General features: G+C 36.0%; 1 protein-coding gene across 8 annotated transcripts in view; it reads left to right on the top strand.

The window, feature by feature from the left end:
- Positions 1–15,676, top strand: part of ASPH (aspartate beta-hydroxylase) — a 99,088-nt gene that overhangs the window by 55,161 nt on the left and 28,251 nt on the right. For all 8 annotated transcript variants that reach the window (XM_026841982.1, XM_026841981.1, XM_026841979.1 and 5 more), the window contains 4 exons: positions 6,261–6,349; positions 7,670–7,756; positions 9,758–9,908; positions 10,969–11,105. In XM_026841982.1, coding sequence (XP_026697783.1) covers positions 6,261–6,349; positions 7,670–7,756; positions 9,758–9,908; positions 10,969–11,105 — 464 coding nt within the window. The remainder of the gene's footprint in view (positions 1–6,260; positions 6,350–7,669; positions 7,757–9,757; positions 9,909–10,968; positions 11,106–15,676) is intronic.

The following is a 15,676-nucleotide window of genomic DNA, read 5'->3' as shown; positions in this document are numbered from 1 at the left end:
CCCTCAGGGCTCCCCCGACCCCCCCCCCAGCGTTTGCATGAAAAAAGGCTTTTATTGCAAACTTCAAGAGCTTGTAGTATTGATGGCTACAAAGTATTAGTTCACACATGCACATGCTGGCTAGTAATCAGTGGGGAGACTTCGCCCACTAAATTTCATTATCCGTCCCCTGCCCAGTCTCTGTTTGCTGCTGTATCTCCACTCATCTGAAAGCAGATGGCATATTCTGGTCTAGATCTTTGAACCTGAGCAGTTTTTGCCCTGATGCTATTCCTTTGCAATTCTGAAACTTTCTGCGAGATCAGGTCCTGGAAAAAAGCAATGAACCGTTTCCCGAGTCTTTCAGTGTTCATACTGGCTTCCCAAAAGCCTTCATGGGTAAGAAGTATTATCAATGAGTGAGGAGAACAGCCTGGACGAGTCTTGGGTCCAGATGAAGACGTGCATGTGGCTGTATGTGCTGGTGTGGTGTCCAAACCGTATTATATACAGTGGTCATCTATACATTCAATGGCAGCCTTGCTTTGTGCTGAACTCACTTTTTAGGCTTCACTGATGGTAATGACTAGATTTCTGAAGATTACAGCAGGATTTAGGTGACTACATGGAGAAACTTAAATTTAATTGCCTTTATTTTAAGCTGTCAGTGCATTGATGACATTCTCGAGTGATGACTAAATGAATAAACTTTTAGCTAGAAAGTGAAGAGCATCAGGTACTACTGCTGAGCCAAGTAGTTGTATTGCTTGCTCAGGCTGACAATTTGCAGGTGGTTAACACAGTGCTGCAGCATGTGTAGAAAAGGTGATGTTTCTCACAGGGGCATACTTATGCTCTGTCAGCATCATTTGGTATGAGGCATATGTAATTATGTGACGGCAGAGGGGTTTTGTCACTTGAGTCTCTCTCATGACTGCATATAGCCCTTATCATTTTCTGAACTATGCAGCAGAGATGGAGAGTAGCAGTAGAGTACCTAGATGGTCAATAACAGGGGCAAGGGAGTTTAGGGGAAAAGACCCTTAAAGAAGGGCATGAGAAACAAGTGTGTGGAAGAAGACAGATATCTAAGAACAGGTTGGGGATAAGTAAGGAGGGCTGGACCAAGGAACAGATTGTGAGCAAGTACAGAAATGAAAGGGAAGAAAAGTGGTAGAGCATCAAGGTTGAGAAGGGGAGAGGTTGGAGAAAAGGATAACAGGAGAAGGAAAGAGAAAGGAAATGAACAGAATGGTTGAGTAGAAGATACAGAACATAAAAACATGATTGTTAGACAAATGAGATAACTACAACTGATCCATTTATTTTTTGAACTTCAATATTCTGTTGCTGGCATTGGGCTAGGAGCAATCTCAGTCACAGTGATGACTGGCACAGCGAGCTTCTGGGGGAATTTCTTTAATTAACAAATGAGAGAATGGAATTTCCCTGTGTAATTATAGTCTTAGCACTAAAGCGCATTAATATAGCAGTATATTATGGAAATTATAGAAAATAAGACTAGGTGGAACTCTGAAGCTTACTTCATCTATTCTGTTGACCAAAGGCCTTATCAACTGTGTGCATTGTTCCTGGCAGTTGCCTGTACAACCTGTTCTTACAAATTTCCAGTAATTAGAATTCCACAGCTACCTTCAGCAACCTCTTCTACTGTGCTTGCTCAGAGATATTAGTTCCAGATGTTCAAGCCAAATTTTCTACTGTAGAAACTAAGCCTTTTTTTGCTTGTCCTTGTTCCTCTATCCTCTATGGTGACAGAGAAACATAATTTATTATTTTCATCTCTGTGCTACTTTTTACAGAGTTGTATGTATCCCTCTTCCAGTGGCGAACTCTACTACTACCTTTTTCTTCTTTTTCTTGCTTATTCAGATGTAAATGTTGCCTTCTCCCCCAACAATTAAAGACAAAATATTTTTACACCGTTGTACAAAACTATGTGATTCAATCACCTTTGATCATTTGATTACTTTTCCTTATTTTTCACGATGCACTTGTGGTCTGAAGAGTATCTAGAATTGCGTTCATTATTTTTCAAAAGGTATTTGTCCTTTGTAGAAAAAGTCTGCCTCTGCTTTTGATGATGACAAGATGCCTTTCAACATAAAAAACATAAACTATGTCTGGTATTTTAGTTTTCATATGTATAAATAGGTATATAAAATAGCTTATTTCATCATCTTTCATTGGATGACATTGCAGGCTGTTAAGTTTACTGCACATTTAATACCATTTAATACAATGCCACTTGCAAAATATTTTCTTCTCTTTTTCTCTTTTTTCTTTTCCTCTCTTCTGTATCTTAATACAGAAGTGAGATATGAGATTGCTTATCATCACTGACCATTGTTTATTCTCCAGCAGAAAGATTTAGCATGGTTTCTTATAAGATTTCTTCTGAGTTTGCTGCTTTGACAGTGGAAACTTTTCTCTGAGGGAGTTTTCAGCAATCCTATGACAGAAATCCTAGATAAAAACCCTAACCTTCCATCCAAGGTCATTATTGAAAATCCTCAGTATTATTCTTGCAAGACCATAGTATGATATATAAAAGAATTATTATCATTTTAATGCTTAACCAGATTTAGACTATAAATCACCCTAGCAGCTGCATGATTGTGCATTACTTTAGCTACATGGTGAAATCTGTAAGTCAATGAAGAAAAATTACATGTTTTTTTCCTTTGAAAACAGATAAGTTACCTTCTTTATAACATTGAATTTAATATATTGGGTCACATCTGCTAAAAGATTATTACACTAGAATGAGGCAATGGATAATTTATTAAAATACTGCTGCAGGGAGATAGCAGGCTATCTGGTTAATACAGAGGAATTCTTGATCGTTACACTGAAAGCTCCCTGGTGAATCCTTTAACATAGGAGTAGAACGGAAGATGAAAATGATTGCTCATTATATAATGTTTACTGTGTTATATTGGTGCCTAGAAGCTGAATAATATTTATGTTAACAGCTCCTTTCCAGCTTTTCATATTGATCTCCTGCTGGTCTAGAGCTGATATAAAATCATACTGTAAATGGGAAGATAATACTTTTTTGTAATGGGGGGTGGGAAAAGGCTTCTTCCAAACATCACCAAAGTCAGATACAATGGGAAAGATGTCATATCTTTGTGCCACGGAACTTGTAAGATTTTCATTCACTTCTGAGCTGTTTCTGTCTCATCTTCTTGTAAAATCAAAGGAATTGCAGAAGCAGTGTCCCACAGGCAGTAAGAGTTTCTTGGTGGGTAGGAAAGCTTCTCTTCTTTGCCTCAAAGGAGCCGTGCTGTTGCCATGCTTACTGAGTTTGAGAAGGATCAAATGACTCTGTCTTTCTGTGAATACTGAAAGTTAGAAAGCTGACAAATAATTGTCCTCTCTTAACTGAATACAGTTTGTGTTCTTAGACAGATTTTCATACATGGCTGTAGAACTTGGAACTGACATTTTAGTTGAATTTTACATAATTTATTGTACGTACAGCCTCCTGCTTAGAGAACAGGAACAAACCAAGTGTTTGGTGGTGTTGTCCAGCTGGAAGCTCACCAGATCGTGTACCCAGAGGAACTGACATACCTCAGTTTTCCTGCTAACAACAAATGACAGTTTCACATAGCAGCTGTGAGCACAACCATTCTAAAACATCTTCAGGGACATTTGATTTTATTGGCTCCTTAGGCTGATCCTTTTGAGTTCATCCACACCTGTTGTTGAGCAAGCCAGGCCTTAGAAATAACAATGGTTTCTTGAAAAACCGAGCAGACATTTTTTTAGAGAAAAAACAAAACAAAACAAAAACACCCATAAACCGAAACAACCACAAAACCCAACAAACCTTTTGCATGTTATGGATTGTTCTTTTCAGACCCAGTGACATTATGTCAGAAACCTCGCACCATACCTGTTAGTCACTGTGGACTCAAGGTCTGGGGTAGAGGGATACTTGTTTTCATGATGTGAGCTGGTTCTCTAAGTTTTGCTGGATTCAAGGGTTATGAACACTTGGAACAGGGCCGGTGCTGTGTTTCGTAATTGTTGTCATCTCTAACTGCATGAAAATGCATTAAAGACATTGCTTACCTATGAAACGGATAGTATGAGAGTAAGACAGAACAGGACTAGAATTGGCCAGAGACTGAAATGCATTTCTACTATGTTATCTATGGGGGATGAACAAAAGACATGAAATATGTATTACTGTATTCAAAAAAAAAAAAAAGGCAAAACATCTCATTGATGAGTTCAATTCTATAACTACATTCCATAAGTGCATAATTGTGTGCTTGAGTATAAATGCTTGATTTCAAGTCACGGGGTACAGTGAAAACCTGAAGTGTTTAGGGGAGCAAACCCAATCTATTTAGGTATGCTATTTGGTGGTTTATCCTGAAAAATAAGTAAATTCCTGTGTATCAGACAGTTTTTTCTTTCTTAACTTCTTGGTAGCTAATGCCTTGGAAAATTATTCTTCTTGGAAAATAATCACTTCTATTACAAGAAGGATCAACAGGGATATTATAATCCTAATGCACTGCTTCTTTAGTACCTTTCCTTTATAGATCTTAATACATTTTTATGTTTAAAGCATTGTATGATCTTTGTTAATTTAAATGGAATTTAGTAAGATACCTTCAATCCTGCTTAAATTATATTTCCCCCCTGACCCTGCAAAGCAATAGCTTCTATTTAACTGTGCATACCAATGCTGCAGAATAGTTTCTAAAGGTAGTGTAAGAAAAACTCTTGTCATGTAGAACTGAGATCATTGTTGAACATGACAGTAAAAGTCTTACACAAAAAGAACCAAAGGCACTCAAGGTTGGCTTTTTTTGATCTCATACAGAAGCAGCTCAGACTCATAAGATCCTCTAATGCTTGGATAGGGTTAGTATTGGTTTAGCATTAACTAAGGCATTGGCCTTTCTCTGAGGTTTAACATAAATGATGTGATTTGTCTGTCTAAAGCTCTGTATAGAAATCAGAGTCTCAGAGAGAAAGTATCATTTAATGAATCATAAGCACAATTTCCAGTAGCATATGATGGCTCTTGTCATTCCTGAACAGTGCACCTGAGGACTTAGGAGAATAAACCATGGCTAATTACAATACCTTGTTATCCAAAGTACTTGCTACAGCATTGCATCAGTCTTGCCATGTTAAGCTGTATGGTGTTTGGGTTTAGCTCTAAACATACCGGTTACAGCATTCCCTGTTTAAACTTCTGTGAAGGAGATAATCATTATACTTCTTTTCATGCTCTTAATGACTTTATGTCTATAGAGAAGAAGAAACGGTAATATGTAATTTAAGCAAAGATATATGCTAATAAATAACAGATATGCATACCTAGTAGTTACTTTTATCAGCCAATATATATTTCCCTTACTTGAGTCAGAAAAGGTTTGGAGTTTTTTTTCTAATGAAGTGCAAAAGCAAAGTTTAGCTGTAGCAAATGTGGAGGAAAGCAGTTACCTGCTGTCATATCCTTCTGTAGTGTATTCGCATTTTTTTAATATCTACTATACTTAATGCAACCAAATAGACATTGTTTAGGAGTGAACTGCTATGAAGTAAATAGCTGTTTGAATTGATACAATTTACTTAAATTTGCTTCAAATGCAATTTACTCTATACAATTTACTTCAAGTCTGGTTTGCTACCTACTGCTGCTGCTCTGCTCCAGTGTGACAGCTTGCTAAGCCGTGGAAACTTCATAACTTAAAGTGGTCTTAATCAGACATTTCAGCATTGAACGTGTTCTCAGCAGCAAGTTGTACTACATGACTTTGAGTCCCTTCTATCCTGAGTAACTATGATTTCTGTCAACTATTTTAGTTGCCTTTGGCAAAGACTTAGACATAGATACGCACAACTTTAGAAATTACTAACAAGTTCCTGGTAATGATATTTTTCATAATACCATATAAATATGGAAGAATAACAGTTCTCTTTGTTCTTCCATGTCAATAGAACCATTTGGAACAAAGAATATCCTTGACTATATGAAATGAAAAATGCTTTATCAAAAACTTGACTGCAAAGTTATTCTGTATGAATGACTGAAAATTGCTTTTTCATACAGGAATTTGTGACTGTAGTAAGTAAGAAATCAATTTCTTTTCAGTGTATTTTGAAACTGTCTTATTTGAAAATCATGTACTTTACCAGCACAGTACTAGTTGCTAGTTAAAGGTTACTCCAAACAATTGCTGTGAAATACAAAAGTAATGAACTGTGAGTTTTTAAATCTCTTGTAGTTAAAAAGAAGAAGAAGCCAAAGCTCTTAAACAAGTTTGATAAGACCATTAAAGCTGAACTAGATGCTGCAGAAAAACTACGTAAAAAAGTAAGTTTTGAATGTTTCACTCAGGACTGTAGGCAGTGAACAAAAATGAATAAAATAAAAATTAACTTCGAGAAAGGGAGAAGTACTTTTATATTACTTCTTGTGAAGTTAACTTTTAAAAATTAAATATTCAGTACATGTTTGTCCTTCAAGTTTCATTTCTGATGGATAGTTTATCTTAAATTTTTTTAAGTCGTAAGTGTATATCTGTTCATGTGTTTGCTTACCTTTAACCTTGAAAAAATTCAGCTTAACTGTTGACTTCCTATCATCAAAATCCTGCTTAAATTAATCACATGAAACAGGGTTAGTTCTCTCCTATCGCTGTTGTCTGAGTACTGAAGTCAACTATTATCAGAGAACTTAAATCACATAAGTGTGTTAATATGTATCTCTCAGTAAGTGTTCATATGCTTCATAAGCATTAGGTGCAAATCTTTGTAGTAGTCATTTGGTCAGTTGGCTGACACTTTTCCTGCCTGTGTCTCTTGGTGAGTTGCAGACAATCATGCTTGTCTTGTAGGAAACAGGATAAATTTACTAATAAATCGGACACATGTAATATTTGAAAATAGCAAGACAGTTGTGCATAATAGTCCAGTCATATTTAAAAGCTGTAAGAGTTGGAAGTGGCAGGAAGGTTTGATGCCAAATTTTGCCAAGCAGTGCTTAGCTCAAGTTTAACAGTGCATCTGGTTCTTCTCAGCTTTTGTCCTTACTTGCTAGTCAGCATCAAGCATGAGAATACCATTGTTACATTCAGACTTTGTATGTGACGGGGAGGAGACACAGAGCACATGTGAGGTGTCCTGAGGGACATCATTAATGCACAACACGTGGAGGAAATAGCCATAGACGATGGATGAGTCTATAGTATTTCCCCTAGAAGAACCATAGTTAGGATACTGTTCATGTGAGGTATGAAGAGAGGAAGTGTTCATGTATGTCTAGAACTTCCTTTCTGTTCGCTGTTTTGTTCAGTTTGGCCTTTTATTAGCAATAGACTCTTTGCATTTTTATATAGACAGGTTATTGTCATCTCAGCATTCTTTCCAGTCAACAAAGGGAAAGTGAGAAAAATAAAATCAAAGCTATTCATTTTAAACATGGAAAGCAGATAATATTGTTTCATAAATAACGCCAACAAATTTCTCTTAAATAAGGAGGCAACCCCAACAAAATACGCATGAAAACTGATTCAGTCTGCATTTTTTTGGTTTATTTTTGCTTTTTAATTGGAAAAACTAATGTGTTATTAGGTCATGCGTCGTTCAGCATTTTTATTAGATAGAATTGCTGATAAATGTCTCTACTTTCCAGGGAAATGTTGAAGAAGCTCTAAGGGCCTTTGAAGCATTAGTGTATCAATATCCACAGAGTCCTCGAGCAAGATACGGGAAAGCACAGGTACTAAAAAAAGCTATAAATGTTAAAAAAGACCAAATAAACTTGTTTTTAACAATAAAGTTCTAAACCTCAGTCAGACTTAATTTATAATTTTATGGATGTTTCCTAGGGAAAAGAGAATGATGTGATCTGTCATATTGTATCTGTTTCAGTGCTCTATCCTTCCCCAACTGCTTTGGGAGCTTTTGTCTAACTTCAGTCTAGTGGGAAGTATTGTAAATAACACAAAAATAAGATACAGCCTGTAGATCTCCTGAAAACTGTCAGATGAACAGTAAGAGATATATCACAACTACCGTCCCAGTGCAGGTACAATAGCTTGCTGCAGCTGGTAAATCAATTTAACAGATGGATTATTTCTAAGATTTACATTGTAACACAGTGTTACTTTTAAGTGGGTATTTATCCCAACCCAACGCATTCAAATTTGCTATCCATTGTCACTCACTAAACTGCAGAGAACAGTAAGGATAAAAGCCAAGAATTCACCACAAGAGGTACTTTTCCATTTCTGTGAACCATTACTTGCTAATTTGTATATTCAGTTCCTAATAAGACATGAGGATTCATTTTTCTGGATCTTTTAATAGCTTTAAAAGGCAACTGCTTTACCCAAAATTCTACAAAAGATGTCATCATAAATGTGTTTTTTAGAAATTTGAGCAATTTCTGGTATGATTTCTGGACCTACATTTAGGTCAGATTAAAAATGTTCTATAGAGATTGTTAATGTCTTTAAAGCTGAAAAGAGCAGTAGGTAAGTCTTAAACCTCCTTATTTGATTTATAGTGTCTATATCGGTGAATTTATGCTGACAATTTTTGCCTCTTCCTCATGTATCTTTTACTATTCTTTGCTGTACAATTCCCTCAAAAAAAGTAAAAGCAAATTTCCCTGTGAATCTACCTCAGAAAAAAACAAATTATTGCTTAAAACTGATTTCTGAAGTTATCTCTGAAAACAAGCTGATCAGCTGTTTGTATGAGCAACCACATAGTTTGGTATTTCCCATACTCAATTTCAAAGTAGCTCAAGGAAAAAAAGAAAAGGAAAGAAGTACAAAAACATTCCAGACACTTACTGCAGCGTATACAGCTAACACAGTTGAAGCTGTTTCATTTAATGTGTATGATTGAAGCAACAGTGAATTTAGATAGACCAGTAGGAGCTTCTGTACCTTCAGTGCTTGCGATGCATCTATGCCTTGCTCTGCTAATTGACTTAAGAAAGAACATAAGCCAATAAAAATAGAAGTATTTGGGAAATCAAAGTAATGCTTTAAAAATTCAGCATTTGAGATACAGTCATTTTTTTCAGCTGTGGAAACAAATGACGAAAATGCCATACTACGAGTGAAATCAGTCATAGCTTCCATTAGCTTCATGAAGCTGTAACTACGCAGTAGAGATCTCGTACATCCTTTGGTCTGCTCCTGAACTTAATGAACAAATTTAAGTTCTGAAAGAGTTGTGGAGTAGATATTCTATCAACATATGAAAGAGTTAAGCCGATCCCTAATTAGTTTTCTAAGAAAGAGTGTAAATAAATTTGTTTCAGAATATATGAAAATGTTTGTTGGTATGCTTTGATCTGTGTATTGCTGCCAGTGTGAGGCTTAGTATACAAATAAACCATAGGCAATTTAAGTTTCTTCCATATTATTAAATCAGATTGCTTCATTTATTTTCAAAAGCATAAATTAGGACTTCTACAAATGTTAACCAAAAATCTGTGTTAATGCATGTTTTAGGTGTAAATTTTTTCTTACTTATGCTTTCAGACAGTTTGCAGGAAACAAGAATTAACACTAATTCTAATCTGCTTTACCGTGAAGCACAACCAAATAAGTTTTCCATTGTTATGCCAAAATTATATAAAAATAATTCTAAAATTATTCACATATTCTGACAGTTACATAATTTGCCTTTTAGGAAAACAAAGTTGGTTTTAAGACTAATGGATTATTATGTGTTCGAATAATGGTTTTGTGATTCTTTCTAGTCTGAAGATGATTTAGCTGAGAAAATGAGAAGTAATGAGATGCTGCAAAAAGCCATCACCACCTATGATGAGGTGGTTAGTCTGCCAAATGTCCCTTCAGATCTGATAAAACTGAGCTTGAAACGAGAAGCAGACAGGCAGCAGTTTCTTGGTAAGATTTGAGTATGGTGTAAAAATTATGGAAGCTGTACGAGCAAGACTTTCAAATGATCAGTAAGGACTTAAAACTGCCAATTCCATTGACTATTTGGTAGGACTTGTGTTCCTAATCTCTTAAAAGCTTATGAAAAATATTTTTAAATTCTTTAAAATATTTATAGGTAACTAGTGTGTATAATTGCTTGAATGATGGTGGTGCCTGTAGACAACAGCACACTACACTACGTGCTATGAGAAGGCATGATGGGAGGTGGTAAAAAGTTTTTATTGACACAGAAAGAAGAAAATGTCCTTTTCTACTGAAGCTGAGGGAAATCATGAGGAAATTAATGACATATGCTGAGTAAATATACCCAGAATAAACTTTCAGTAAACATAGAGAAAAATGGAATTTAGTTTAGGGAAAACATCTGAAAGTTTAGATCTCAAGTCTGTGATGTACGAGAAGTGCTGATTAGAATATGAGGCACAGTCAGCTTTGGTGGAGAAGAGTTCTCTTCCCATGGGTTGAATTTTAATATCAACTTGTTTTGATCTTACTGTTCCTCAGGAAGACCTAATCTAGCAGGCCAAGGAATGTACTTAATTTTAAGCATGAAAAGCATGATTAATTTAATAATGGAAATATAGTAGAACTATTGCTTAACACTAGACATGCATTTGATTACTTAATTAAGACTAGGTTTATTTTGATATGTTTACCTGTTATATTCGAGCACTTTGACATCTGTGTATGAAAGAGTAGCCAAAGCTTAAATGTTGTTACTGCTACACTGTGAAAGGTTCTCCACTAGAGGCTCCCATAACACTGCACAATAGGCATTCGCAGTGATTTCCTGAAATACACCTTGTAGGGCTACACCCCGGTGACAACCAAGCAGCTGAACATACTCCTATCTGCACAAGTTGTTGTTTTTTCAAGATCTGCTTCTTCATTGTTAGTGAAAGTGGAACACCTGGCTCTGACTTATGTTATCTTAGATACTATGTAAGCATCTTACTACTGTTACTCATATCTGTAGTTGTAATTCAGTCTTGTTCAATCGAATTAGGTCGCATGAGGGGTTCCCTGCTTACTCTGCAGAAATTAGTTCAGCTCTTTCCCAGTGATACTTCATTCAAGAATGACCTTGGTGTTGGTTACCTCTTGATAGGAGATAACAGCAATGCCAAGAAAGTATATGAAGAGGTGAGTTTCCATTCCGGCCAAGGAAAAGTATTATTTGCATTCATATGTTCCTTTGAAAGATTGCTAGCTTTTAACTTTTTTAGTTGTTAAACATTTTACATGTCAGGTTTTGAAGGGTTAATATAGATAAGTTTTTTTTTCTAGTGCAGTTCTTAATTATCTTCTGATTTTAATTCAGGTTTCCAGATACTGCCATGCTAAGTGTTTTTCCTCAGAGACAGAGAAATGCAGATATTCCTCATTTGCCTAATAATATTTGATTTCTTATACCTTGTGGTAGCTTAGTTTGGAATATATTGATAACAAATATAGAAGTAATGTATATTATTTTTTTAAAAAGTCTTATTTGCAATACATGGAAAGCAGAAGTAAGCCTGTTTCTTTACAGGAACACCATCTCTAACCATGTGATGAAGTAGTTCAGTACTTACACAGCTATTTAACCTTTGGTTTTGCATGATTTTTGCAGGCAGCCTCAATTTTTATTTTTTCTTCTTTCATGACACATGTTGTGTGGATTTATATTCCTGTCTTATGCTGTCATTATCAGACTGGGGTGACTTTACTGCCAGGAAGGACCACTCTGCTCCTCTGATCTGGAAACCCTGTTAACATCTGGAAACTCTGACAGATGCAGAGCTTGACATCACTGGTAGAGCACAAGCTGTCAGCACTTGATCAGAGATGATCTTGTTGATGTTGGCACGCTTGCTGCAGAGCTTGTTTAGTACAGGCGTAGTATGGTAATTGGCTGGTTACCTAGCCTGAAGATGAGCCAGCATGATTAGTACCACCTCCTGAGAATAAAGGCCCAGTTTTCCATCCCCCACATCTAGGAGTCTGAGGGGATTCTTGTCTCAGGTGGTTTCTTAAAGAGGAGGACATTCAACTGTATGGTTGGAAGCAGGAGCCAAACCCTGATAATACTGTTTTGGTTTTTTTTCCCCCTCAAGATCCTCTGGTAGTCTCAAATGTTGCCAGAATAATGTTTGCTTTGCTACTTTGACAACTTCGTCGGTCCTTCCATAAAATACTTTTGTTCAGTATTTTTTGGCCTGCTGTCAAAATTTCACAGAGAATTGGAAACATCAGCTTTTAAAGATAGAATATATTAACTGAACCTGCTTCTCAAGCTGCAAGGAACTTGAAGAAAAAAAAAAAAGTATTCCTTTTGGGCAAGATTTTCCTTTGTAATTTTTCAGTATTTTGCTGCAGATGGTACAGTTGTTAGAATTTCTCATTATCAATAATCACAGGATGTTTTATAAATGGAAGAAGGTTATGAGTTTGCAGTATAATTACTTTGATAATGTTTGATATACTGCAGAAAAAGTGTATACTGCTCTGATTAAGAACAAATACGCAAAAGAAGAACTAGTCTGCTTTTAATATATTGTTTTCCATGCATCCGTAGACTTTATCCAGTGTAATTACTCTGTTTTGAGGTTCACTAACCACTGAAATAGAATAGATCATAGTGATGTGCTGTCCTTGTAAAAGAGCAACAAATAAATATGTCTTAAAAGGAATTGAATTTATTGTTTTTAAAAATCACATGAGTTTCTATATTCAGGATGAATTCCAACGCAGTAATGTAATTTTTTTTCATTGTTTTAATTAAGAAAAAAATTATATGAAGAATTTTAAGAAAGGAAATATAGCCAAAGAAACAGGGAGAAACTCATGTGTACCTGCTTTTAATCTTGGTTATACTGAAGGTTTCTTACATGATTTTGGGCACATTGTTTAGGGGCCATATGGTCTACTCTTGAGTGCTTTGCTCAGCTGTGCAATGCACATTTAAAAGGTGATTGGCATATGGTTTGGAGCTCCTACCATAGGTGCTCAGGTTCTGTGCATAGATATAGAAGGGCAAACTGTGAAGAGTGTTTCAGGGGACCTCCAGGAGACATCTTCCTCTTCCCATGTTTTTTGAAAAACCTGGGAAACTTCTGTAGCATAAGTCCTTCTTCTCACTAGTGTAGGACAAATTAGTGATTTGATAGAAAAACATAAGAGCACAGACAAGAGCATGAACTCAGTGCTACAAAGTAGATACCTCCAATATTTATGAATCCTGGATTCCAGTTCTCACTGTAAGGATGTTCATACATTTTATTCAGTGCTTTTTAATGCAGAAGGCATGGACATCTAGGAAAAGAGAGCAGAGCTCAGGATGCATCCTCAAGAGAACGTACCCCTTGTTCAACTAAAGGCTCAGCTTTTTGATGATTCCTCTTCGGTCCCATTTTTTTTTTTTTTTGTGGCTGTCTAACTTTTTGTGTTTGTGCTCCTCAGGCATTTCCCAAGTAGTTGAACAATTCTTCTGTGCAGAAGAGTCTAGACTCCATATTTCCTATTTCTTGGCCATCTGCTAGATTCTTGCTCCCTGCTGTAACATTTTGATCTTAATTCCATGTTATTAGTCTGTTTTAAGCATGGGGTGAATACATGCAACCAGCTGGACCCTTCACAGGCACTGTCCCCTACATTGGGATTACAGCATGTACCATTTCAGACCAGACCAACTCTATCTTGCATCATTTCCAAGGAATTGAATAGATGCCCAAGGAATCCTAGTGAATGAAAACTTCCTGCTTTACATTTAGTTTACTTATTTTCCATTCAATTCTTGTTTTCCATTACAAATCTGTTATGTCTTTTGGAGCTGTTGGAGTGTTATAGTCACATTTTTATTTCAAAAGTCTTAAATACGCTATGTTCCTTCTTTTAGCTACAGAAGTGATGTGTATAAACACTGAACTTCAGATCAAGAGAGTTTTGTACTTAGCAGCTGTAGTGTGGTATAATCTAACTAACACAAAATACACTTTTCTAGTACACATTTGCCAGAATTTATGCTGGACCACAGATGGAAGATGGTGTCCAACTGGAGAGGATTTCAGTTTTGCCTCTAATATTAAAGCATTTTCTTTGAACATTGCACTTAGAGACACAGAATCATAATGTTAAAAGTAGTCCCAGTAGAACTCATAGCTATTTTTATTTTCAAAGAAAACATATTGTTAGAAGTAGTCCTAGTAGAATTTAGAGCTATTTTTATTTCCAAAGGTCTACAGATTATGATAAAATACAGTGGAAGATAACTTTCTAAGATCAGTTACGCTGCTAATAGCACTTCTTCTGCCTGCCATGCTGAGGCATGTCTGCATAGCTCAGTGCAGCATTATACAGACACGCATAAGCCAGCTCTGATTGAGCTATCTCAGGTACCAAAAGCAGAATATCCACATTAACACAGTACTCTGCCCTGGCTAATTAGCCATTGATAGCCCCAGAGGTTAATTTCTATATTCATGATTAATATTTAATGGGCGATGAGCAGTTTAGTAAAACTTATTTCTAAACATAATTAATATTGCATGCAGCAACAGCAACAGAGTAATACAATTTACATTAAATACTTCCAGTGTAATTTCTGCTGATTGTATCTTAGCTCCTCTTCAGGAGCTCTGAATGTAGATCATGCCTTAATGCAACTCGGCATAGTTTAAACGAACCGTAATACAGAAAATTCTATTCTGTCTTAATTAATCAGATAGCTTTATTCTATAGTTAAAGGAACTGTAACGAAATTATATGGCTAATAAGTATTTCTGTCAGTCATTTATTTCACCCTGCAGATACAGATTCATGGATCAAAATAATTATACACAGAATTCCGTACTCAAAATGTATAAGATGCATAAGGTGGTAACATATTCTTATAGTATGGATCAAGCTCATCCTTACTATGACTTGCGGGGTTCACTTTTTGCTAATAATTTGTCATATTATGGACTTCAGATAGATTGATAAATTGATTGTTCCTTCATAGTAACTCGTCTGCAAAAATGAATAAAATGCTGCTATTTTTAACCCACAACATTTTATATGCACATCGCACTGATTTTAGTTTTGCTTGGATGTAGTTTGAATGTAATAAGGTTTGAGAAAGCAGAGAAATTGGCCCAGAGATCTTGTTATGGGTTTGCTTGTAATTAAATTGATTGAAAAATTAGCTTAGTGACTGGAAAAGGCAGAGGAAAATGGCTATAATGTATGCAGACATTTTATCCATGGCATAAGTTTAGTAGCTTCAAAAATGGCTTTAGGCAAGACAAATTGCTCATCTGTTGTTTTGTATTTAATGGCTGTGCTAAATTCAGTATTCAGCAGGTATCAGCCTCTGAAATTCCGCTGACTGACAGGCTCTTGTGGATCTGAGGATCTGTCCCGATAAGACTGTTCACCCTTATTTTAAGGAGAGAGGAGGTGTAACAACAAATTAACTTCACCATGTAATTAATACCACATAGCACTACAAATTATATTGAATATATTCATCATAGAAACATGGAGTAGGAAGTAGATCAAGACATTCTCTAATTCTCCCTTTGGCTGAGACAGACCAAATGCACTTAAATTATCTCAGTAATGATGGGTATATGTTTCAGAACTCAGGCCAGCCAGCTTCACACCTCCTTTTCCTGAAAGACTCCCCCATAAACTGATCCTTTCCTACAGCTGTTTCTGTACTCACAAATTTTTCTCTTGCACAGTCCTCTGAA

Source organism: Athene cunicularia (assembly GCF_003259725.1).
Source record: "Athene cunicularia isolate RWA chromosome 2 unlocalized genomic scaffold, athCun1 chr2_part1, whole genome shotgun sequence".
Lineage (NCBI taxonomy): Eukaryota > Metazoa > Chordata > Aves > Strigiformes > Strigidae > Athene > Athene cunicularia.
This window is presented reverse-complemented; position numbering and strand designations above follow the sequence as displayed.